Source organism: Lolium rigidum, chromosome 2, assembly GCF_022539505.1.
Source record: "Lolium rigidum isolate FL_2022 chromosome 2, APGP_CSIRO_Lrig_0.1, whole genome shotgun sequence".
Classification (NCBI taxonomy): domain Eukaryota; kingdom Viridiplantae; phylum Streptophyta; class Magnoliopsida; order Poales; family Poaceae; genus Lolium; species Lolium rigidum.
Genome location: NC_061509.1, coordinates 206,331,478 through 206,358,491, shown reverse-complemented (window position 1 = coordinate 206,358,491; position 27,014 = coordinate 206,331,478). Strand labels below are relative to the sequence as shown.

Here is a 27,014-nt window from a genome sequence, read left to right as displayed (position 1 = left end):
ATTGCTTGACTGTGCTTCTGCATGACAGTGCTTGTGCTTGGCATTGGCATTGCTTGTGCTTGTCCATGACAATGCTTGCCTGTGCTTCTGCATGACAATGCTTGTGCTTGGCAATGGCATTGCTTGCTTGTGCTTATCCATGACATTGCTTGCTTGTGCTTCTGCATGACAATGCTTGTGCTTGGCAATGGCATTGCTTGTTTGTGCTTGTGCTTGTGCTTGTACTTGTGCTTATCCATGACATTCCTTGCGCTTGAGCTTGACATTGCTTGCTTGTGCTTGTGCTTGTGCAGAACTAGCCCTTCCTGGAATTGTTCTCGGGAGGGCCCATATTGGATGCTATCGACATGGTCGTCCATGTCCAGTTGCGTGATCCCAATGTAGCGTTCATGGAAGCCCACCACCAGATCACAGCGCCGAGGCTTCATGCCGGCCATCCTGCAGACCTGGGGCACGCTCTAGGCAGCGTCTGCCGGCGTTCTTCGTGCAGGTGGAGAGCCAGGACCTCTGTGCCCTCGCCGTGCCGCCGTACATGGAGCAGCCCTTGATCACCAAGTACAAGCTCAAGAACATTGCCCCCCGGTGAAGGTCTGCTTGTACTTGGGCCAGCGTTGCGAGTGGAAGGTGCAGCTGCAGTGGACAAGCCAGCGCATCGGGTTCATCAAGTCCTGGAGCGAGTTCGTCGCCCGGCTTTTGCTGCACGTCGACGACATGATCGTCTTCACCCCTCAGGACGACGGCTTCAAGGTCGACGTCTTCAGGAAGGAGACATCCTGCTCCAGCGTCTTCGGCTGCAAGAGGTACTACGAGAGCCCTTTTGCTGATCCTCGCCGTTAAGGTGCTACTGCTCCATTGCTGCTTCTGTTTATGTCTAATCTTGTAGTTGTGCTGGCCTCTAGGAGGCTGTTAAACACTTCTTTTGTGCATATCTCACTTTGATGTTTGCCTATATAGGCTGTTGCTTTTGGACCTGGGTAGTCTGCCCCAGGTTTAGGCACACGTCTTACCAATCTGACACTAGATTAGAAACTCTGTTTGTTGTGTATAAATATGTGATGTGCTTATGATCGTGTTTGAGTTGATTGTGTGTCGTTATGTGATGGTAAGATCACCATATTTGAATGTGCTGAGGAGAAGTTTTTGCCAGGGTGCCCAAAATGGCAACCAAACACATGTGCTATGGCTGAAGAGAGATGGAGCGATGTATCCAGGCATCCAAACAATGTACACTTCTGTTTGGGCCGGTGCAGCACAAGCTACCAAACGATGGGCTAAAAATCGCCCGTGGCCCGTTCGCGACGCGCAGGGGCGCCCATCTCGCTACGCTAGTCATGCAGAATTTCTGCCCAGCCTACCAAATGGGCTCATCTAAGGCCCATCGTGTATTCCGCTGAGCTGCAACTGTAACCCGCACGCCCTGCGCCTAGCACCAACCTCTCCCGCCGTCATTCTGCTCCGCGGCGCTACGTCACATGCTAATCGTCGAACACCTAATGGCCCAGCCGTCCACCGCAGTCCGCAACAATGCTCGTCACCAAGCCCAGCCTTTCCCTCGCCCTCCCTTCCGTATCCCTCCCAAACCCTAACCTCAATGCTGGCTGGGCTACGCCCTTCGCCTCGTCTCGGCCCCGCAGCCTCCGCGTGTCGGCCTCCTCCTCCCTGGCGCCCCAGCCCGCGGCCGCGGCGCTGAACCGCGTGGGCATCCTGTCGGAGGCGCTCCCCTTCATCCAGCGGTTCAAGGGCAAGACGGTGGTGGTCAAGTACGGCGGCGCGGCGATGAAGTCCCCGAAGCTGCAGGCGTCGGTGATCCGCGACCTGGTGCTCCTCTCCTGCGTCGGCCTGCGCCTCGTGCTCGTGCACGGCGGCGGACCGGAGATCAACTCCGTGCTGCATCGCTTCGGCGTCGAGCCACAGTTCCGCAACGGCCTCCGCGTCACCGACGCGGCCACCATGGAGGTGGTGGAGATGGTGCTGGCAGGCAAGGTGAACAAGCACCTCGTCTCCCTCGTCTGCCTGGCCGACGCCACGGCCGTCGGCCTCTGCGGCAAGGACGCACCTCCTCACCGCGCGGCCCTCCCCGGACGCCGCGCAGCTCGGCTTCGTCGGCGAGGTGGCGCGCGTCGACCCCTCCGTGCTCCGCCCCATCATTGCCTCTGGCCACATCCCGGTCATCGCCACCGTCGCCACCGACGAGGCCGGGCAGGCATACAACATCAACGTCGCTGCTATTAGCTCTTTATACGTAGCCTGGAATTGTTTTACGAAAGCATCCACCAGCTCGTCCCATGATTTGATGGATCCCTTCGGCAGACCTCTTAAGTCTTAACCATGCTCGTGTTGAATCCTTCAAGTAGAGTGACGACCCACAAGTATAGGGGATCGCAACAGTCTTCGCGGGAAGTAAAACCCAATTTATTGATTCGACACAAGGGGAGACAAAGAATACTTGAAAGCCTTAACAACGGAGTTGTCAATTCAGCTGCACCTGGAAACAAACTTGCTCGCAAGAGTTTATCGATAGTAACGAGTTTTATAGAAGTAGCGATAGTGAAATAACGACGGCGAGTGAAATAAAGACAACAGTAATGATTATAGTAAACAGCAGGATTAAAATACTGTAGGCACAAGGATGGACGACGGGCGTTGCATGGATGAGAGAAACTCATGTAACAATCAAAGCAGGGCATTTGCAGATAGTAATAAAACGGTGTCCAAGTACTAAGCAATCCATAGGCATGTGTTCCATATTTAGTTGTACGTGCTCGCAATGAGAAACTTGCACAACATCTTTTGTCCTACCAGCCGGTGGCAGCCGGGCCTCTAGGGAATCTACTGGAAATTAAGGTACTCATTTTAATAGAGCACCGGAGCAAAGAATTAACACTCCGTGAACACATGTGATGCTCACATCACTGCCTTCCCCTCCGGTTGTCTCAATTTCTGTCACTTTGGGGCCTCGGGTTCCAGACAGCGACATGTGTATATAACTTGCAGGTAAGATCATAAAACAATGCATATCACCATGAAACAATAACATGTTCAGATCTGAGATCATGGCACTCGGGCCCTAGTGACAAGCATTAAGCATAACAAGTTGCAACAATATCATCAAAGTACCAATTACGGACACTAGGCACTATGCCCTAACAATCTTATGCTATTACATGACCAATCTCATCCAATCCCTACCATCCCCTTTAGCCTACAGCGGGGGAATTACTCACACATGGATGGGGGAAACATTGTTGGTCGACGGAGATGCGTCGGTGGTGATGATGGCGATGATCTCCTCCAATTCCCCGTCCCGGCGGAGTGCCAGAACGGAGTTTCTGGTCCCGAGACGGAGTTTCGCGATGTGGCGGCGTTCTGGATGGTTTCTGGCGACTTCGACTTCTCGTCTCGCGTTTTTAGATCGAAACCCTTAAATAGTCCAGAGGGGGGCGTCAGAGGCTGGCCGAGGCGGCCAGACGCTAGGGCGGCGCGCCCCCCTCCAGGCCGCGCCGACCTGTTGTCTGGGGGGCCTGGGCCTCCCCCAGGTCTGCCCTTCTGGCTCCATGATTCTTCTGGAAAAATAGGCCCTTCGACATTAATTGCGGGGATTTTCCTGAAAGTTGAATTTCTGCACAAAAACGAGAGACCATAGCAATTCTGCTGAAAACAGCGTTAGTCCGTGTTAGTTGTATCCAAAATACACAAATTAGAGGCAAAACAATAGCAAAAGTGTTCGGGAAAGTAGATACGTTTTGGACGTATCAACTCCCCCAAGCTTAGCTTATTGCTTGTCCTCAAGCAATTCGAGTTAACCAACTGAGTGCGATAAAAGAACTTTCACGAACACATTTGTTCATATGATGTAAATATTCTCATGATATGGACAAGTACTTAGGCAATTCATAATAAGATACATGCAAATAAGATCATCTAATAGCTATGTCAATCATGGAAAAGGTACCAACAAATTAATAATAAGAATCATGAATCATGTCTATCAGCAGGATTGCAATATTCATAAAAAGATATGATAAAGTGGTATCTCGCTTGCCCGTATTTGTACAACAAAATATAAATGCTCGGGCACCTCTGAAGTTCATGGAAATACTAGAAATAGAGATTGTCAAAGATAAAAGCATCAAAGTTATACCACAGTCAATCACATTTTGGGACAAGCATATTATACTAAGAATGACAGTTGTGCTCTCAAGAAAGTGCTCAAAGAAAGGATGGTGACACAACATGAAAGTAAAAGATTGACCCTTCGCGAGAGGAAGCGAGGGATTAACATGCGCTAGAGCTTTTCATTTTTTAAACAGGAGTAAAATTATTTTGAGAGGTGTTTGTTGTTGTCAACGAATGGTAATGGGTACTCCAACTACCTCGCCAACCAGACTTTCAAGAGCGGCTCCCATGAAGGACGTTATTTCTACCAGCAAGGTAGATCATCCCTCTTCTCTTTTGTTTACACACATACTTTAGTTTTATTATGGGTGACACTCCCCCCAACCTTTGCTTACACAAGCCATGGCTAACCGAATCCTCGGGTGCCTTCCATCAATCTCATACCATGGAGGAGTGTCTATTGGCAAAATTAAGTTGCTTACTGATGAATCAGAGCAAAACGTGTGAAGAGAATTATTAATGAAGTTATTAATTGGGGCTGGGCACCCCGTTGCCAGCTCGTATTATGCAAGTCTGTCAAAAGTAAATGACAAGGTTGAAAGATAAACACCACATACTTCCTCATGAGCTATAAAACATTAACACAAATTGAGAAGCATTTTGAAGGTTTAAAGGTAGCGCATGAGAATTTACTTGGAATGGTTTGAAATGCCATGCATAGGTATTTATGGTGGACACTTTGGAATAACTTGGTTTTCAGGGGTTTGGAAGCACGAGCAGCATTCCCGCTCAGTACAAGTGAAGGCTAGCAGTAGACTAGGGAGCGACAATCAAGAGAGCAGTAACTGTCATAATCATGCTTGTGGCAAAATAAATTAACAGAGGCATAAAAGTGATACAAGAACTCTGAGGCAAAGTAAATCATCGAGGCTTAATTGACTTTTGTTCAGTCATATGCATGCGTGAGCATGTGCCAAGTCAATTCGAATGAATTATTCAGAGGAGGATACCACAATGTCATACCTATTTATGAATGAAACAATGCAAGCAAACATCCATGACATGCTACTCATATTAATAAACTGGAGCTAATCATGAGAGATCATGAACTATTAGACTTTCTTAAATGACATATACCTCACATGAACCAACTAAGCATGCTCACATGGATGAGTATATGTACAAAAATGAAAACAAATAGAGTTCATACCAGCCTCTCACCACAGTCGAATTATCGTAGATCGTCATTATTGCCTTTCACTTGTGTAGCTTGAATAATATGGAATGAAAACCACGCTCCAGCCACCGAAGACCATTGAACTCCATAATGAACTTTACAAAACCAAAGAAGAACAGCAAATATTTTTGGTGTTTTCGAATTGGAAACAAGAACAAAGGAAACAAGCAAACAAAGCAAAATCCTTTTGGATTTTCTTATAGCAAACCAACGATAGCAAATAAAGAAAATAAAAGCAAGAAACCAAAATAAGCAAATGGTGAAGAGAAACAACAGAAATATTTTTGGTCTTTTTGTGTTTTAGGAAAGAAACAAAGCAAAAACAAGAAAATGAAAACTAGAAGAGTCGCATAAACACAAAGCAGCAGGAATTCGTCAAACTTGACAGCAGTACAGTAATCGATTTTTAAGAAATTCTTCCGCTGCCCAGCTCGAAAAGTGTTCAACTAATGAAAGTTAGATAACAACCTGGGGAACATGCACAAAAATTGGCTTCGCAAAATAACGTTCTGGCTGTTTTTGATTAAAAAAATTGGTATCAGTCCAGAATCTGTTTTCAGGCAGCACTTCTCCAAATATCATCTCCCTCTTATTAGAAAACCACTTAAAGAAGCTAAACCAAGTATATACAAGTATCCAGCAACTATAATATGCAAAGAATGAGTGATGCCGGTATACCTCCCCCCAAGCTTAAGCTTTTGGCTCTTCTTGATCACATTATATCACCCTTCTCTCTTGACCCTTGAAAACTTCTGTCACACCAAACTTCTCATAAACTTCATTAGAGGGGTTAGTACTCAAAAACTTTAATCCACTTTAGTCCTGTAGTGACACATTGCAAGAACTGAATAAAACATTAGCTACAGCTCTCCACGTCTAGAAAGCCTTACTTAAAGTCCACAAGAGACAATGCAAAAAACAGAGACAGAATCTGCCAAAACAGGACAGCCAGTAAAGACGAATTTTTTCGAGGTACTTCCGTTGCTCAAATCAGAAAAACTCAAAACTAATGAAAGTTGTGTACATATTTGAGGATCACACGTGAATTTTTACAGAATTTTTAGATTCTCCTATAGAGAGAAAAACACAAATTCGTGACAGCTAAAAATCTGTTTCTGCGCAGAAATCCAAATCTAGCATCAACTTTCTATTAGAGACTTTACTTGGCACAATAATGCAATAAAGTAAAGATACAAAGGTATTGCTACAGCGAGTAAAACAAGTGAAGGAAGAAAGAAATGTTGTTTAGCTCCTCTATGCATATAAAAATTATTTGTTAGCAAGGTGATCAAGTCTTGCCACCAGAGATCAACTCCGTGCTGCATCGCTTCGGCGTCGAGCCGCAGTTCCGCAACGGCCTCCGCGTCACCGACGCGGCCACCATGGAGGTGGTGGAGATGGTGCTGGCAGGCAAGGTCAACAAGCACCTCGTCTCCCTCGTCTGCCTGGCCGGCGCCACGGCCGTCGGCCTCTGCGGCAAGGACGCGCGCCTCCTCACCGCGCGGCCCTCCCCGGACGCCGCGGAGCTCGGCTTCGTCGGCGAGGTGGCGCGCGTCGACCCCTCCGTGCTCCAACCCATCATCGCCTCCGGCCACATCCCGGTCATCGCCACCATCGCCGCCGACAAGGTCGGGCAGGCCTACAACATCAACGCGGACACCGCAGCGGGGGAGATCGCCGCCGCCATTGGCGCCGAGAAGCTGCTGCTGATGACCGACGTGTCTGGAATACTCGCGGACCGGGATGACCCAGGGAGCCTTGTGAAGGAGATCTACGTCGCCGGGGTTCGGCGGATGGTGGACGAGGGCAAGGTGGGCGGCGGGATGATTCCCAAGGTGGAGTGCTGCGTGCGCGCGCTGGCGCAGGGCGTGCGCACCGCGAACATCATCGACGGCCACGTCACGCACTCGCTACTGCTGGAAATCCTCACCGACGAGGGCACAGGTACCATGATCACGGGCTGAACATAGCTTGGATTGTCTGCCCCTACGTTGTTTCCTTCGATTTTTTTTAGTCTGTTTGGATTTATCATTCATTGAACTGGATGGTTTTGCAGCCGTAACTGTGTTTTCAAATGGGAGTGGTGTTTTGGAACATGGGAGCATATGCTCCCTCTATTTTGAAATTTATCTTACACATATTTTGAATATCAAAAAAATTGAAACGAAAAATTCACACGTACATCTTCACGTGCTACGCGCTCACAAAGTTGTTTCATAAAAAATGGACTTGTCATGTGACGTGTGTAAAAATGACAAAACTCAGTGCTAAAAATAATGCTTTTTACGAGATAAATTTTCTCTTTTTTACATAGACCACAAAAAATATTATTTTTTCGTGAAACTTGACGAATGCACATATATTATGGAGATGTACATGTAGATTTTTTTTTCAGAATTTTTCGACAACTCGAAATATAATTTTTTGATATAGGGAGCATACGCACTCGGGAGCCGAATTGAATTTCCGTTTTCAAATCCTTGATAGAGTAGAAGAGAACATGCCTATGTTAAAGATTGTAACTTTACACGGAACGTACAATTGCGTGGCAAAATATTTACATGAGTGATCCGTCCTTGGAACTTTATTTTGAGCATATACTATCGTTTGAAACTACATCAATGTTGTGTGATTTGCCTAATGCTGCTTTGCGAAGGCCAGGTTTGACGTCCCGCATGCTTGCTGGCGCTGCTGAAGCTCTACACGCGGCGGCGCACCCGACGAACCGAATACTTCTGGGAAAGCCTTACACGATGAAGAACCCCCCTCGACTTCGAGCTACACCAGGGGAAAACAGACTCAACACAAACAATCCCTTACAACAGTCAAATCTACATGATTACAGCCCATATGTAACAACCGTCAGTGTATATTGCGTGTGAGTGTAAATCGTAAGGCCTGGGATGTCCTACAAAATATATTCACACAGGTCCTGCAGAAATCTTGCATCACCAAACTTTGAAATCCCACGGCTCATCACTGTATCCAAAAGCACCAGGAAAACGAATGAGATAAGCACACCGTATGCAAGCTTAAATATTCAGTCTAGTTACCACACCGGCAATGTAAAATTCTGTCTGGGCTTCTCAAACCAAGTCTGCGATCAATCTGGACTAAAACTACGCTCACTAGATGTGCCCCTGCAGCATAACTGAGGGGCAACGAAAACGTGGAAATGTAAATTCGACGGGTTGTTGTGCTCACTTGATCCGAGCAATGGCCACCACGATGAAGACAAACACCGAGAGCATGAAGGACACCTTCACTGCATCGCTGTACAGATCGGGTTTATCTTCTTCGCTTTGAGGGTGGAACAGCATGCTGACAATCTTCACTATGTTGTCGAAGAATTCTACTATTTTTGCCTGGGTGTTTCCCAGGATCCACTTAAGCACTCCAGCAGGGCCAACAGGGGAACAGCATCCTTTCCTATTATTTTCTTTGCCTGAAAGATGATAAATTGCAGTAAGACAATGCAGATATGTCAGGAAGGGAAAAGTAATGCTTTTTGCAAGACAAGAATGATAAAAAAAAAGGTCACCACATCGCATCTACCTGATTATCTTTTAAATAATGATGAAGCTACTTGGTTGACAAACAGAATAATGCAAAGCTGTCACTTGTGACAAACAAAGCAGAGCATGCACAAGTTAGTGTAACCTACCATCTTGGAAAGATCTCCTGAATTCTTGCACTGCCTCGTTATTCATTACAGCATCCCACACAGTCCTATCACTTGACAAGGACATAACCATTTTCTGCAAGACAGCAAGATAGAGAAAAATGTTCAGAAACTTAATAGCACATTAAAGCTTGAGAGCACAACTGAAAATAACATGTTTCAATTGATAATGTCACAATCTAATTACTAGTAGCACAGAACACACAAAAATATGTTAGGCCTCATTACCTGAACATTAGGGTCTCTTTGCAATAGACGGAAGGCATCCAAAACAGTCCTATGTTCCCTGGTCAGAAGAGCCGTTGAGTTGAGAACATATGCAGCAGGCTCGACCCAGTCATCTGATCCCGATGAATTGCTCGACGAAGAATAGCCTGAGGTGGACAGCAATGCTATCTGTTTCTCAGTTTCATCTGGATCCACCCCAAAAGAATTCTCAAATACCCTGAATGCAAACAGTAAATCGATTAGTCGGAGCAAGACTAGAAACCACATCGAAATGATGCCACCTTAATCCAAAATCGCTCTTTTACGCTATAGGAATGATTACGCGTAGAATACCTCAGTGTCACAAATGCTGCCAGAAACAACAACAACAACATAATGAAAACAATCACCAAAAGAAGAAAGTTTGGTATTTTCCTATAAAAGCTATAAGCACTATATGCTGGCACAGAATGAAAACAATCACCAAAAAAGCTGGTTTTTGGAACCATTTGGGCAGGCAGAAAGAAAACAAAGCATATAAAGAGTTCAGCAAACATGGAGTTGTTACTGCTGCTCCAGTTTTAATTTAGTAGCTTCAGCTAGCCCTGATATGATGTCCACAATACGTGCGGACCCAAACCCTACCCAGAATGAGATTATCTCCAGACACATCTGCACATCAGCACCTGCCACTGAGAAGCCTAATTACCATTATTATAACCAAATCATGGATTCGTGATTGACCCAAAGCGTATACCCGTGGAAATCGATGAGGTGCACGACACTCCCCCGGGGCTCCACCAATCATGGCAAAGAAACCAATCTAGTAGTACGATGAACAGCACACGACAAATAACGACAAGAGGAGCTGACTATAGCAGCAGCATACTGAATTCCAGTATGTTTCGAATCTAATAATCCAATCCATACGAGCAGATGAGCAAGGTTAACTGTCCAGAGCAAACACTAACAGAATAACAAATGCTAACGGAGCACGAAGAGAAATCCCAATCTAAGGGATGCGAGGCGAGCAGACGAATCTTACTCCTGGATGCTGGAGAAGGCGGCGCGGACCTCGTCCCCGGTGGGCGGGGACCAGAAGACGACCCTGTAGTCGTCGTCCACATCCGGCTCGCCGGAGGCGGCCGGACCCTCGACCCCGGCGACGACCTCCTCCCAGTCGTCCTCCCCGTCGCGGCGCAGCGTGCGGGACTCCCAGCACGCGGCGGCAGCGACGGAGGAGGGCGGGGGCGGCGAGGTGGCGCGCAGGAGCATGTTGCCGCCGGCGCCGCGGGTGCGCGGGCGGCCGCCGGAGGAGGCGGAGACGGGGGACGAGGCGGAGGTGGAGGCGCCCCCGCCGCCGAGGACCGAGGAGGAGCGCACGGCCCGGGTGGCGACGCGCAGGAGGTGCCGGCCGGGCGGGTTCCGCATCGCGGGAGCTTATCGGCGGTGAGGGTCAGGGCTCCTGGCCTGCGCTATCCGATCCCCTGCTGCTGCTGCTAATGATTTTTTTGTTCTGACTGGTTCGCGGCCGTGTGTGGGGAATAATAAGGACGAGTGGTTTGTTTGACGAGGAAGTTGGTTGCGGAGCCCGTTGTGGTTTCATAGGTGGAGTATTGCTTGGGGTCACCCAACTTGCACCACCTCGATCCTTTGGTTTCGTGCGGTACTCAGCGTGCTCATTGGTTGCTTTAATTTTCTGTTCTACTGTTTTTTTTTTCTGTATTTTATATCTACTGATCATCATGTTGTTTATACTTGTGTAGATGCTCCACATGTAATTGTAAATTTTGGTATACAAAATGTTGACATTTCTTGGCTGCGAAAAAATATAACAAATTAGTTAGTATGCCACGGTGTAAATTGTTCAACTTAGTGTGCAGTGGCGGAGCTAGGAAATCAACCTTGTATAGTCAGTTTGAAGCTGTATATGGTCAAATACATTTATTTATATGGCTTTCTAATTATTTCTTATTGTAAAGAAGTTACCATCTTTTAATCTTTGCACATCTCAAACGGTAACCATATACTTATATATTAAAATTACAAGGACGTCCCCTCTTACCTAGGGCTTGAGAGCGGCGCCCGACCCGGCCCCCTTTATAGTTAGAATTGGCTAGGTTAGTTGTATAACTTTTATAACGAATTAGTGCAGTCTAAGCTCTAAACTAGATCATGCTTTCGCCGGCCTTTGTGTAATGTCCGCTTGCAACCCTAGTTTATCATAGATGCGATGTCGCTACGTTACGAAAAAGTCGATCATGTGGTCATATCTTCATATTACACCCTCCACCCCCAAAATGATGCCACCGATTTGTGGTACTATTTTCTTGCAAAAACTGTTTTTCTTCTTCATTTATGCATGCAGCCACACAAATACAAAATGGTGTAACCGTGGATACATATTCAAAGGTTGGTTCCGACGAAACTTGACGCACTTGCAAACGCAGGCCGTGCATGCGGCATGTAAAGTATGGGGCCATGCAAATTCCAACGTGGACCAAGTGTTTTCCACCCAATCGCTTTGTCGGACGTTGCTTCGCCGCTGCGGGATACGGTGCATCCACGTCACCGCTCTCCCCGTCATGCAAACGACGGCGACGGCATCGTCCTATTGCTATCCATGTACGGGAATTCCTTGACACGCACGCATGGCGCCCCGAAACCTAGACCGTCGCCGGACCCCGGCGACCCGGGCCGCGCGCGTACGCCATTGCTTTCAGAATCCGGACACGCTACTCCGCCTGCAGGCAGGCATGCGCCGGCTCCGGCTTGCCTGCCGATCCGAAAACGGAAACTTTCAATCCGGCGCGTGAAAAAGATGAACCACGCGAGCGCGTGCATGCGTGCGCCTGGTGCATTATGTGTCTTCACGTTACTACGCACCGCGCGCGCCCGTACGTCGTCGAGGTTAACTAACCGCTGTCATGCACGAAGCTACCTAGCGTGCGTGTGCCGGTACGTCGTAACCAGGTATATGTACGTACGTTAACAGACGGGCAATCGGATTATCGGAATCCAGGACCTCGTACGGAGAGAAGTAATGGGGACGGCGAACGGCGGCGACGCGCCGCGGACGACGTCTTCGAGTAGGAGGGTCGTACGACATCGCGTGCATGCAACCTCGATCTCTTGTCTCGCATGCAGAGGAAACGTGGACGCATGCTGCATGCGGCCGGCTAGTCCGAGATGAACGAGCAAAGACATGCACGGATCAAGCAATCATGAGACTCAATTTGCATGCTAACGACGTGACGGCTGCGTGTTGTTGCTGGGTCCGAAAAAAAGTTTGTTCGGTCAAGCTAAGAACCCAGGTGGTAATTAGCCGTTGAATGAATAAAAAAAAGGCATTGAAAGTACTTTTTAGATAAAAGGGATGGGAATGTCCGACTTTAAATTAATAAAGCCTTCAGGTTCACAACGAGTTATTACATGATGCGACATACAACTTAGCTAAAGAAGCTTTCCCACAATAGCCGAAAGGAACACAACTAAGGAGGTCAGGGTGTGTGGAGGTCCTTGAAGTTGCTGGTCTGATGGATGAGTAGAGCTCCCTCAACTCATTTATCAACCACCTACCCTCTCTATCTCCATGACTTGCCTTAACGATCCACAACTGCAAGAATAAGGAAGTTTTGAAAATTACATTAGCAGCAAAAGCCTACGCGAAAAAGTAACTTTATGAATCGAAGCCAAGTAGTATATGGCTACCAACAAAACCAGTCTCAACCATTGGAAAAAACAACTTTATGATCATGCTCCGTGCTGGTCTCCCACGCCGGACCCACCATAGCATCACGCTTTTACAAGAGCGGAATAATTCACTACTAGAAAAAGTCTTGCGCACGCCACTTCTAAAAACGCAAGGCGCGCCACTAGTAAAAAAGTAGGTGCGCCACTGCTAATCTGACACATTTTTCTATTTTTTTTTCTCATTATTTTTTCTATTTTTGTTGTCTGAATTATTTATCACGTTCATGTTCATGCTCATAACCTAGCCGTCTGTGAGGTGACGATGGATGAGGGAGGAGAGGATGGTTCATGCAGAGGAGGGAGGAGAGGAGGGTTCATGGAGAGAAGGGAGAAAAGGATGTAGGAGACGAGGGAGAAAAGGATGTAGGAGGAAGGCTAGAGAGAGGGTCACCGGAGAGGAGGAAGGAGGAAAGGATGGAGATGAAGGGGGGGGGGAGAGGAGGAGGAGAATCGAATGTGTGGAGGAGGGAGTAGGAAGGTGGATAAGAAGTGGGGGTAAGTGGCCGGCCGGTTTTGAATTATGAAGGAGGGAACACTAGTACTAAATATGATGATTGGTATCTGTGTTCACTAAGATTATGATATGCACCTTGGCGCACGATCCCGTGGAGTTTGTGCCAATGTTTATTTTGTATACATTTGTGAACACATATGATAAAGGAATTCTTCGTCCACGGCAGCCACGGTGTTTCGCAATGATGATCGTTTTGTAATACACTTGAGAATAAACTGAGAAAAACACTACACTAGCATTTATACAAATCGATGGCGCAAGGAAGTGTTGCGCTGCAACACTTAAAGTTTGATCGACCTCGAGGTAGCGTTGGGTGTCATAGATAGGTTGGAAGAATCAAAAGAGGAGGTGATGGAATCACACAGAGTGACAGAGATGTATACATCTAAACAACATTTTCTTAAATCCAAGCAAACTTCTAACAAATCGAAGGAAACCTTTCGTAAAACCAAGAAAACTTTTTGTAAATTCAAACCATTCCATGATTGAATGAGCCCTATGGGTGAATGCTCAAGTGTGCGGACCTCCCTTCCCTTTTGCTCTGCCCACTCTCCGTTCACATGGCTATACAAACGCACAAGTGACCTTCCTTAGGCTCCAAGTCACCTTCTTAGAATTGTTGATGAGTCTTACATAGAACTGGTAGGAAGTTTGTACTTAAGGATGGATAGGCGGATAACATAATAGCTGGCATGGCCATCTAAAGGTGCCTGCCATTAATTGCCACGTGACCCTCTCCCACCTAACCCTATCCCCCACGCAGCAGCGGCTGATGACCCACAAGTATAGGGGATCGCAACAGTCTTCGAGGAAAGTAAAACACAAATTTATTGATTCAACACAAGGGGAACCAAAGAATATTTATAAGCTTCCACAGATGAGTTGTCAATTCAGCTGCACCTGGAAACAGACTCGCTCTCAACAATTTATCAGTAGTAACAGTATAGCAGTAGCAGTAGTGAAGTAACAACAGTAATGAAATAAAAACAACATCAACAGTGATTGTAGTAGAAAACAAGATTAAAATATTGTAGGCATTGGGATGGATGAATGGACGCTGCATGGATAAGATAATTTATATAATAAGCAAGACATGAACATTTGCAGGTAACAATGATAAAATCATCCAAGTACTAAGTAACCATAGGCATGTGTTCCTATTTAGTCGTGCGTGCTCGCAACAAGAAACTTGCACGACATCTTTTGTCTTACCAGTCCGTTTGCAGCGGGGTCTTATGGGAATCTACTGGTAATTAAGATACTCCTTTTAATAGAGTACCAGAGCAAAGTATTAACACTCCCTGAACACACGTGATCCTCACATCACAGCCATCCCCTCCGGTTTTCCCAATTGCTGTCACTTTGGGGCCCCAGGTTCCGGACAACGATATGTGTACACAACTTGCAGGTAAGATAAAAAACAATAATTGTCCTCATGAATCAATAGCATGTTCATATTTGAGGTCATGACACTCGGGCCCAAAGTGACAAGCATTAAGCACAACAAGTTGCAACAATGTCAAAAAATACTAATAACGGATACTAGGCACTATGCCCCTACCAAACTTATAGCTATTACATGAATGATATGATCCAATCCCTACCATCCCCTACATCCTACAGCGGGGGAATTACTCACACATAGATGTGGAGATCATGGATGGTTGATAGAGAGGCATCGGTGATGATGATGGCGATGATCTCCTCCAATTCCCCGTCCCGGCAGGGTGCCAGAACGGAGTTTCTGGTTCCCGGATTGGGGTTTCTGGTGGCGGCGGAGCAGCGGAACTCTTTCTGGAAAAACGTCGAACTCCCCTCTATTTTCAGGTCAGATGCTTTTATATAGCCAGGAGGAGAGGTCGATGGGGTATCTGAGGCAGCCACACCACCCCTAGGCGCGGCCAGGGGTGGCCCGTGCCTAGGCATGGGTGTGGGCCTCCCGTGGCTCTTCTCTGTCTCGTCTTCTGGCTCCGTGAGTCTTTGGGTAAAATAGGGACTTTGCGATATTTTCTTGGAATTTTCCTGAAAGTTAGATTTCTGCACAAAAACGAGACACCTGAGCAATTCTGCTGAAAATAGCGTTAGTCCGTGTTAGTTGTATTCAAAATACACAAATTAGAGGGAAAACAACAACAAAAGTGTTCGGGAAAGTAGATACGTTTTGGATGCATCAACTCCTCCCAAGCTTAGCTTATTGCTTGTCCTCAAGCAGTTCAGTGACAACTGAGTGCGATAAAAGAAACTTTCACGAACCTATTTGCTTCATATGATGTATATATTCTTACTATATGATCAAGTACTTAGGCAATTCATAATAAGAAGTATGCAACTAAGGCTACTCAATAGTCATGCAAGCTATGAAAAGATACCAACACAATAATAAGCAACATGAAACATAAGTATCTGCAGGATTGCAATGCTCATAACATGATATGATAAAGTGGCATCTCGCTTGCCCTTATTTGTGGAGCAAAACATAAATTCCAAGGCACCCCTGAAGTTCAAGAGAAGACTAGAAGTAAAAATATCGAAAGATACACGCATCACAGTCATACCATAATTAATCTTATTCCAGGACAAGCATATTACGCTAAGAATGACAGCTATGCTTTCGAGAAGGTGCTCAAAGAAAGGATGGTGACTCAACATAAAAAGTAAAAGATTGGCCCTGCGCAGAGAGAAGCAGGGATTAACGTGTGCTAGATCTTTTCATGTATAAAACAGAGGCAAAAATTGTTTTTGGGAGGTTGTTACTTTTGTGAACGAATGGCAATAGAGTTTTTGTTATCTTCCACACTAAACAAGTTGAGAGGGTTCCGAGATGTTGATATTAAGCATGCATATCATGCACTTTTATATAGTTTGACACTCCTCCCAACCTTGCATATCACAAACCATGGCTAACCGAATCCTCGGGTGCATGCCAACAATCTCATACCATGGAGGAGTGTCTATTTTTATTTGTTTGACTTTTTGATGTTTAATGGTCTAACTGTCTCTCTTGCAATATTAGTGACAAGGAGATGAAGCATGCAAGTCAAGGGATACTTAATTCAGTATGGAAGATAACAAACCCAACTACTACTTCCTCATGAACTAAAAACAGTGTCACAAAATGAGAAGTAATTTGAAGGTTTTAAAAGGTAGCACATGAAAATTTACTTGCAATGGTGTGAAATACCATGTATAGGAATTTATGGTGAACTCTTTGGAATAACTTGGTTCTCAGGGAGTTGGATGCACGAGTAGAGCTCATACTCAGTGCAAGTGAAGGCTAGCAATAGACTGGGAAGCAAAAATCAAGAAAGCAATAATTGTCATAATCATGCTTGCGACAGAACAAAATTAACAGAAGCATAAAAGTAATACAAGATCTCCGAGGCAAAATAAATCATCAAGGCTTAAATGACTTTTGTTTAGTCTTATGCATGCATGAGCATGTGCCAAGTCAATTCAAATGAAACATCCAGAGGAGGATACCACAATGTCATACCGTTTTATGAATAGAGCAATGCAAGCAAACATCTATATGACATATTACCTACTATTAGTAAATTGGAACTAATCATAAGAGAGGAAAAATTACTAAGCATCATTAACTAACATACATCTTACATGAACAAACTAAGCATGTCCACATAAATGAGTAAATGTACAAAAATGAAAACAAATAGAGTTCATACCAGCCTCTCACCACACCTCGAATTGTCGTTGATCATCATTATTGCCTTTCACTTGTGTGGTTTGAATAATATGAAATGATAACCAAAGCTCCAATGAAGTCACGCAAGACTGTTGAACTATGCAACAAGCTTTACAAAACCATAGAAAAAAAAATTGGGTTTACGATTTTGAATCAGCAAATAAAGAAAAATCTTTTTGGATTTTTGAATAGCAAACCGTAAATAGAAAATAAAAAAACTAAAACTTAGAAACTAAAAAAGCAAATGAAGAGAAACAACCGAAATATTTTTAGTCTTTTTGTGGTTTGGAAAGTAGAAACAAACTAAGAACAACAAAAGAAAATGAACATGGATATACAAATGCAAATGTTGGCAGAAATCTGTCAACACAGAACAACAGGCAAAGATCGATTTTTTTCAAAAATCTTATGTTGCTCAAATCGAAAAGTGCAAAACTAATGTAAGTTAGATAATAATCTAGGCATATGCTCAAAAATTATCAGCTCAATATGACGTTCTGGCTGGGAATACTAAATTTTTTTGGTGACAGCATAGAATCTATTTCAGGACAGCAACTTCCCCGAATCTTACCTCCTTCCTATTAGAAGCTATCCTTTGCACAAAAATGAAATAAAAAGGATAAGGAGAGGTTATTATAGAGGTAAAACCTCCAAGATTCAATAAAATAAAAATTACAGAAATAAACTGAACAAGAACAACAACAAAAGAAAGTGAAACATGGATATACAAAGTTCCGACAGAATATGATGTATCGGTAAGTGAGATGTCGGTATACCTCCCCCTGATGGTGCTCCGGTGATGGTGCTAGACAATCTTGTTGGCAGTTGTTGTGGAAGCGGTTGGGAAACACCAAGAGGAAGGTGTGATGAGCACAACAGCAAGTTTTCCCTCAGTACAAAACCAAGGTTTAATCGACCAGTAGGAGAAAAGAGTGACTTCTAAAGGTGTTGTTGGCTGACTAGTGGCAGGGCGCACTACCGGCATCAGCAACAACGTGGAACCTGCACACAACACAACCAAAGTACGTTGTCCCAACTTGTAGTGAGGTTTTCAATCTCACCGGTCTGCTGAACACAAAGGATTAGACGTATCGAGTGGAAAGAGATGTTTGCAGAAAGTAAACAGAACAGGTTTGCAGTAGAATTTATGAGTAAAGGAAATAGGACTGGGGTCCATAGTTCACTAGAGGTGTCTCTCCATGAAGAAATAGCATGTTGGATGAACAAATTACAGCTGGGCAATTGATAGAATATTGACCATACATGACAAGATGATTACTATGAGATTTGATATGGGCATTACAACATAATACATAGACCGTAATCCAACTGCGTCTATCACTAATAATCTACCTTCAGGTTATCGTCTGAACCCCTTTCAGTATTAAATTGCAAGCAATAGACTATCACATTAAGCAATGTGTGTAAAGTAAACAATAGAATTATCCTCGGATAAAACATTGTTGTTTTCTCCCTAGTAGCAACAACACATCTACAATCTTAGAAGTTAATGTCCCTCTCCCAGAAAACTAGAGGAATGAACCTACTGTCGAGCATAAATAACCCCTCTTGGAGTCACAAGTGTCCACTTGGCCAGAGTTTCTACTAGAAACGGAGAGCATGCAAGATCACAAATAACATATGACATGAATATATAATCAATCTCAACATAGTATATAATATTCATCGAATCCCAGCAAACAAAACATATAGGATTACATAAAGATGATCTTGATCATGTAGGGTGCTGGCGTGTAGTTGACACACGTCTGTTGGGAACCCCAAGAGGAAGGTGTGATGCGTACAGCAGCAAGTTTTCCCTCAGTATGAAACCAACGTTTATCAAACCAGTAGGAGATGAAGGCCACGTGAAGGTTGTTGGTGAAGGAGTGTAGTGCGGCGCAACACCAGGGATTCCGGCGCCAACGTGGAACCTGCACAACACAATCAAAATACTTTGCCCCAACTTAACAGAGTGAGGTTGTCAATCTCATCGGCTTGCTCGTAAACAAAGGATTAAACGTATGGTGTGGAAAATGATGTTTGTTTGCGAAGAACAACAAAGAATAGAGTTTGCGATAGATTGTATTTCAGATGTAAAAGAATGGACCGGGGTCCACAGTTCACTAGTGGTGTCTCTCCAATAAGAAATAGCATGTTGGGTGAACAAATTACAGTTGGGCAATTGACAAATAAAGAGGGCATAACAATGCACATACATATCACGAAGACTAATATGAGATTTAATCAGGGCATTACGACAAAGTACATAGACCGCTATCCAGCATGCATATATGCTTAAAAAGTCCACTTTCAGGTTAGCATCCGCACCCCTTCCAGTATTAAGTTGAAAACAACAGACAATTGCATTAAGTATGGTGCGTAATGTAATCAACACAAATATCCTTAGACAAAGCATTGATGTTTTATCCCTAGTGGCAACAAGACATCCACAACCTTAGGGATTGCTGTCACTCCCCGCATTCAATGGAGACATGAACCCACTATCGAGCATAAATACCCCCTCTTGGAGTCACAAGTATCAACTTGGCCAGAGCCTCTACTAGCAACGGAGAGCATGCAAGAACATAAACAACACATATATGATAGATCAACAATAAACTTTACATTGTATTCCATATTCATCGGATCCCAACAAACACAACATGTAGCATTACATATAGACGATCTTGATCATGATAGGCAGCTCACAAGATCTAACATGATAGCACAAGAGGAGAAGACTACCATCTAGCTACTGCTATGGACCCATAGTCCAAAGATGAACTACTCACACATCAGTCCGGAGGCGATCATGGTGATGTAGAGTCCTCCAGGAGATGATTCCCCTCTCCGGCAGGGTGCCGGGGGCGATCTCCAGAATCCCCCGAGATGGGATTGGCGGCGGCGGCGTCTCTGGAAATTTTCTCGTATCGTGGCTCTCGGTAATAGGGTTTTCGTGACGGAGAGTTTAAGTAGGCGGAAGGGCAGAGTCGGGGGGCTCACGAGGGGCCCACACACTAGGGTGGCGCGGGCCCCTCCTTGGCCGCGCCGCCTTAGTGTGTCACCACCTCGTGGCCCCACTTCGTATCCTCTTCGGTCTTCTGGAAGCTCCGTGGAAAAATAAGACACTAGGCGTTTGCTTCGTCCAATTCCGAGAATATTTCCTGTGTAGGATTTCTGAAACCAAAACAGCACAAAATAGGAACTGGCGCTTCGGCATCTCGTTAATAGGTTAGTGCCGGAAAATGCTTATAAATGATGTAAAGTGTGTATAAAATATGTGAGTATTGTCATAAAAGTAGCATGGAACATAAGAAATTATAGATACGTTTGAGACGTATCAAGCATCCCCAAGCTTAGTTCCTACTCGCCCTCGAGTAGGTAAACGATAACAAGGATAATTTCTGAAGTGACATGCTATCATAATCTTGATCAATACTATTGTAAAGCATATGAGATGAATGAAGTGATTCGAAGCAATGGTAAAGACAATGACTTAAACAACTAAATCATATAGCAAAGACTTTTCATGAATAGTACTTTCAAGAGAAGCATCAATAAGTCTTGCATAAGAGTTAACTCATAAAGCAATTAATTCTTAGTAGAAAGTTTTGAAGCAACACAAAGGAAGATATAAGTTTCAGCGGTTGCTTTCAACTTCAACATGTTTATCTCATGGATGTATATCTCATGGATAATTGTCAACACAAAGTAATATGATGAATGCAAATAAGCAAGTATGTAGGAATGAATGCACATAGTTGACACAAGTGTTTGCTTGTAAGATAGAAGAAGTAGGTAAACTGACTCAACATAAAGTAAAAGAAAGGCCCTTCGCAGAGGGAAGCATGAATTACTATTTTTGTGTTAGAGCTTTTCATTTTGAAAACATAGAAACAATTTTGTCAACGGTAGTAATAATTCATATGTGTTATGCATACGATATCCTATAAGTTGCAAGCCTCATGCATAGAATACCAATAGTGCTCGCACCTTGTCCTAATTAGCTTGGATTTACATGGATTATCATTGCATAACATATGTTTCAACCAAGTGTCACAAAGGGGTACCTCTATGTCGCTGTACAAAGGTCCAAGGAGATAGATCGCATTTGATTTCTCGTTTTTGATAAATCTCAACTTAGGACATCCATACCGGGACAACATAGACAACAGATAATGGACTCCTTTTTAATGCTTAAGCATTCAACAACAGATAATATACTCATAAGAGATTGAGGATTAATGTCCAAACTGAAACTTCCACCATGATTCATGGCTTTAGTTAGCGGCCCAATGTTCTTCTGTAACAATATGCATACTCAAACCATTTGATCATGATAAATCACCCTTACTCGGACAAGACGAACATGCATAGCAACTCACATGATATTCAACAAAGGTGTAATAGTTGATGGCGTCCCCAGAAGCATGGTTACCGCTCAACAAGCAACTTATAAGAAATAATACACATAAGCTACATATTCAATACCACAATAGTTTTTAAGGCTATTTTCCCATGAGCTATATATTGCAAAGACAATGAATGAAATTTTTAAAGGTAGCACTCAAGTAATTTACTTTCGAATGGCAGAGAAATACCACATAGTAGGTAGGTATAGTGGACACAAATGGCATAGTTTTTGGCTCAAGGATTTGGATGCACGAGAAGAATTCCCTCTCAGTACAAGGCTTTGGCTAGCAAGGTTGTTTGAAGCAAACACAAGTATGAACCGGTACAGCAAAACTCACATAAGAACATATTGCAAGAATTATAAGACTCTACACTGTCTCCTTGTTGTTCAAACACTTCACCGAGAAAATATCTAGACTTTAGAGAGACCAATCATGCAAACCAAATTTCAACAAGCTCTATGGTAGTTCTTCATTAATGGGTGCAAAGTACATGATGCAAGAGCTTAAACATGATCTATTTGAGCACAACAATTGCCAAGTATCAAATTATTCAAGACAATATACCAATTACCACATGAAGCATTTTCTCGTTTCCAACCAAATAACAATGAACGAAGCAGTTTCAACCTTCGCCATGAACATTAAAAGTATAGCTAAGAACACCAGTGTTCATATGAAACAGCGGAGCGTGTCTCTCTCCAAAACAAAGAATGCTAGGATCCAATTTTATTCAAACATAAACAAAAATAAAAACATACAGACGCTCCAAGTAAAGCACATAAGATGTGACGGAATACAAATATAGTTTCACTAGAGGTGACCTGATAAGTTGTTGATGAAGAAGGGGATGCCTTGGGCATCCCCAAGCTTCGATGCTTGAGTCTTCTTGAAATATGCAGGGATGAACCACGGGGGCATCCCCAAGCTTAGACTTTTCACTCTTCTTGATCATATTGTATCGTCCTCCTCTCTTGACCCTTGAAAACTTCCTCCACACCAAACTCAAAACAAACTCATTAGAGGGTTAGTGCATAATCAAAAATTCACATATTCAGAGGTGACACAATCATTTTTAACACTTATGGACATTGCACAAAGCTACTGCAAGTTAATGGAACAAAGAAATCCATTCAACATAGCAAAAGAGGCAATGCGAAATAAAAGGCAGAATCTGTCAAAACAGAACAGTCCGTAAAGACGGATTTTTCAGGGGCACTTAACTTGCTCAGATGAAAAAGGTCAAATTAACTGAAAGTTGCGTACATATCTGAGGATCACACACGTAAATTGGCAGATTTTTCTGAGTTACCTACAGAGCATTCTACTCAAATTCGTGACAGCAAGAAATCTGTTTCTGCGCAGTAATCCAAATCTAGTATTAACCTTACTATCAAAGACTTTACTTGGCACAACAATGCAATAAAATAAAGATAAGGAGAGGTTTCTACAGTAGTAACAACTTCCAAGACTCAAATATAAAATAAAAGTGCAGAAGTAAAATAATGGGTTGTCTCCCATAAGCGCTTTTCTTTAATCGGCTTTCACTAGGCGCGTAAAGTGTGAATCAAGTATTATCAAGAGATGAAGCATCAACATCATAATTTGTTCTAATAATAGAATCAAAAGGTAACCTCATTCTCTTTCTAGGGAAGTGTTCCATACCTTTCTTGAGAGGAAATTGTTACTTCATATTCCCTTCCTTCATATCAATAATAGCACCAACAGTTCGAAGAAAAGGTCTTCCCAAAATAATGGGACAAGATGCATTCCATTCAATATCCAAGACATTAAAATCAACGGGGACAAGGTTATTGTTAACCGTAATGTGAACATTATAAATCCTCCCCAAAGGTTTCTTTATAGAATTATCAGCGAGATTAACTTCCAAATAACAATTTTTCAATGGTGGCAAGTCAAGCATATCATAGAGTTTCTTAGGCATAACAAAAATACTTGCACCAAGATCACATAAAGCATTACAATCAAAATCATTGACCTTCATTTTAATGATGGGCTCCCAACCATCTTCCATCTTCCTAGGAATAGAAGTTTCAAGTTTTAATTTCTCTTCTCTAGCTTTTATGAGAGCATTTGTAATATGTTTTGTAAAGGCCAAATTTATAGCACTTTCATTAGGACTTCTAGCAAGTTTTTGTAAGAACTTAATAACTTCAGAGATATGACAATCATCAAAATCTAAACCATTATGATCTAAAGCAATGGGATCATTATCCCCAATATTTTGAAAAATTTCAGCAGTTTTATCACAAGCAGTTTCAGGCAATTTTGCACACTTTGCACTAGGAGTAGAAACATTGCCAACACCAATTATTTTACCATTAATTGTAGGAGGTTTAGCAACATGTGAAGCATCATCATTACTAGTGGTGGTAATAGTCCAAACTTTAGCTACATTATTCTCTTTAGCTAGTTTTTCTTCTCTTTCCCACTGATGACGCGTAAAGCACACGCCCGTTGGGAACCCCAAGTGAAAGGTGTGATGCGTACAGCAGCAGTTTTCCCTCAGTAAGAAACCAAGGTTTATCGAACCAGTAGGAGTCAAGAAGCACGTGAAGGTTGTTGGTGACGGAGTGTAGTGCGGCGCAACACCAGGGATTCCGGCGCCAACGTGGAACCTGCACAACATAATCAAAGTACTTTGCCCCAACGTAGTGAGGTTGTCAATCTCACCGGCTTGCTGTAAACGAAGGATTAGATGTATAGTGTGGATGATGATGATTGTTTGTGAAGAACAGTAAAGAAAAATTGCAGCAGATTGTATTTCAGATGTAAAGAATAGGACCGGGGTCCACAGTTCACTAGTGGTGTCTCTCCCATAAGATAAACAGATGTTGGGTGAACAAATTACAGTCGGGCAATTGACAAATAAAGAAGGCATAACAATGCACATACATATATCATGATGAGTACTATGAGATTTAATCGAGGCATTACGACAAAGTACATAGACCGCTATCCCAGCATGCATCTATGCCTAAAAAGTCCACCTTCAGGTTATCATCCGAACCGCCTCCAGTATTAAGTTGCAAACAACAGACAATTGCATTAAGTATGGTGCGTAATGTAATCAACACAAATATCCTTAGACAAAGCAACGATGTTTTATCCCTAGTGGCAACGGCACATCCACAACCTTAGAACTTTCCGTCACTCGTCCCGCATTTAATGGAGGCATGAACCCACTATCGAGCATAAATACTCCCTCTTGGAGTCACAAGTATCAACTTGGCCGGAGCCTCTACTAGCAACGGAGAGCATGCAAGAACATAAATAACATATATGATAGATTGATAATCAACTTGACATAGTATTCAATATTCATCGGATCCCAACAAACACAACATGTAGCATTACAAATAGATGATCTTGATCATGATAGGCAGCTCACAAGATCTAACATGATAGCACAATGAGGAGAAGACAACCATCTAGCTACTGCTATGTACCCATAGTCCAGGGGTGGACTACTCACACATCGATCCGGAGGCGATCATGGCGATGAAGAGACCTCCGGGAGATGATTCCCCTCTCCGGCAGGGTGCCGGAGGCGATCTCCTGAATCCCCCGAGATGGGATTGGCGGCGGCGGCGTCTCTGGAAGGTTTTCCGTATCGTGGCTCTCGGTACCGGGGGTTTCGCGACGAAGGCTTTAAGTAGGCGGAAGGGCAGAGTCGGGAGCGTCACTAGGGGCCCACACGCTAGGGCCGCGCGGCCAGCACCTGGGCCGCGCCGCCCTACTGTGGCGCCGCCTCGTGGCCCCACTTCGTTTCCTCTTCGGTCTTCTGGAAGCTTCGTGGAAAAATAGGACCCGGTGCGTTGATTTCGTCCAATTCCGAGAATATTTCCTTACTAGGATTTCTGAAACCAAAAACAGCAGAAAACAAAGAATCGGCTCTTCGGCATCTCGTCAATAGGTTAGTGCCGGAAAATGCATAATAATGACATATAATGTGTATAAAACATGTGAGTATCATCATAAAAGTAGCATGGAACATAAGAAATTATAGATACGTTTGGGACGTATCAAGCATCCCTAAGCTTAGTTCCTACTCGCCCTCGATTAGGTAAACGATAACAAAGATAATTTCTGAAGTGACATGCTATCATAATCTTGATCATACTATTGTAAAGCATATGAGATGAATGCAGCGATTCGAAGCAATGATGAAGATAATGAGTAAACAAATGAATCATATAGCAAAGACTTTTCATGAATAATACTTTCAAGACAAGCATCAATAAGACTTGCATAAGAGTTACTCATAAAGCAATAGATTCAAAGTAAAGGCATTGAAGCAACACAAAGGAAGATATAAGTTTCAGCGGTTGCTTTCAACTTCAACATGTATATCTCATGGATAATTGTCAACACACAGTAATATAACAAGTGCAATAGGTAAACATGTAAGAATCAATGCACACAGTTGATACAAGTGTTTGCTTCTGAGATAGAAAGAATAGGCAAACTGACTCAACAATGAAGTAGAAGATAGGCCCTTCGCAGAGGGAAGCATTGATTACTATATTTGTGCTAGAGCTTTTCATTTTGAAAACAAGAAACAATTTTGTCAACGATAGTAATAAAGCATATGTGTTATGTATAAGATATCTTATAAGTTGCAAGCCTCATGCATAGTATACCAATAGTGCTTGCACCTTGTCCTAATTAGCTTGGATTAACATGGATTATCATAGCATATGTTTCAACCAAGTGTCACAAAGGGGTACCTCTATGCCGCCTGTACAAAGGTCTAAGGAGAAAGCTCGCATTGGATTTCTCGCTTTTGATTATTCTCAACTTAGACATCCATACCGGGACAACATAGACAACAGAAAATGGACTCCTATTTAATGCATAAGCATTCATCAACAGTTAATATTCTCATAAGAGATTGAGGATTAGTTGTCCACACTGAAACTTCCACCATGAATCATGGCTTTAGTTAGCGGCCCAATGTTCTTCTCTAACAGTATGCATACTCAAACCATTTGATCATGAAAATCGCCCTTACTTCGGACAAGACGAACATGCATAGCAACTCACATGATATTCAACAAAGGTAAAAGAGTTGACGGCGTCCCCAGAAACATGGTTACCGCTCAACAAGCAACTTATTAAGAAATAAGACACATAAGTACATATTCTTCACCACAATAGTTTTTAAGGCTATTTGTCCGATGAGCTATATATTGCAAAGACAAAGAATAGAATTTTAAAGGTAGCACTCAAGTAATGTACTTTGGAATGGAAGGGAAATACCATGTGGTAGGTAGGTATGGTGGACACAAATGGCATAGTATTTGGCTCAAGGATTTGGATGCACGAGAAGAATTCCTCTCAATACAAGGCTAGGCTAGCAAGGT

At 43.5% G+C, this 27,014-nt stretch overlaps 2 protein-coding genes across 2 annotated transcripts; one reads left to right on the top strand and one right to left on the bottom strand.

Annotated features, from left to right (window-relative positions):
- Positions 1-1,524: 1,524 nt before the first annotated feature.
- On the top strand, positions 1,525-7,317 carry LOC124688011 (acetylglutamate kinase, chloroplastic-like). The gene is made up of 2 exons (XM_047221726.1): positions 1,525-1,956; positions 6,742-7,317. The coding sequence occupies exons 1-2, from the start codon at positions 1,525-1,527 to the stop codon at positions 7,315-7,317; spliced, it is 1,008 nt and encodes a 335-aa protein (XP_047077682.1).
- A 559-nt stretch (positions 7,318-7,876) lies between these two features.
- LOC124692871 lies at positions 7,877-10,691 on the bottom strand. Its single transcript, XM_047226305.1, has 5 exons — positions 10,288-10,691; positions 9,264-9,480; positions 9,018-9,111; positions 8,558-8,798; positions 7,877-8,332 (listed from the first exon to the last, which is right to left on the bottom strand). The coding sequence occupies exons 1-5, from the start codon at positions 10,671-10,673 to the stop codon at positions 8,302-8,304; spliced, it is 969 nt and encodes a 322-aa protein (XP_047082261.1). The 5' UTR covers positions 10,674-10,691; the 3' UTR covers positions 7,877-8,301.
- Positions 10,692-27,014: the final 16,323 nt, after the last annotated feature.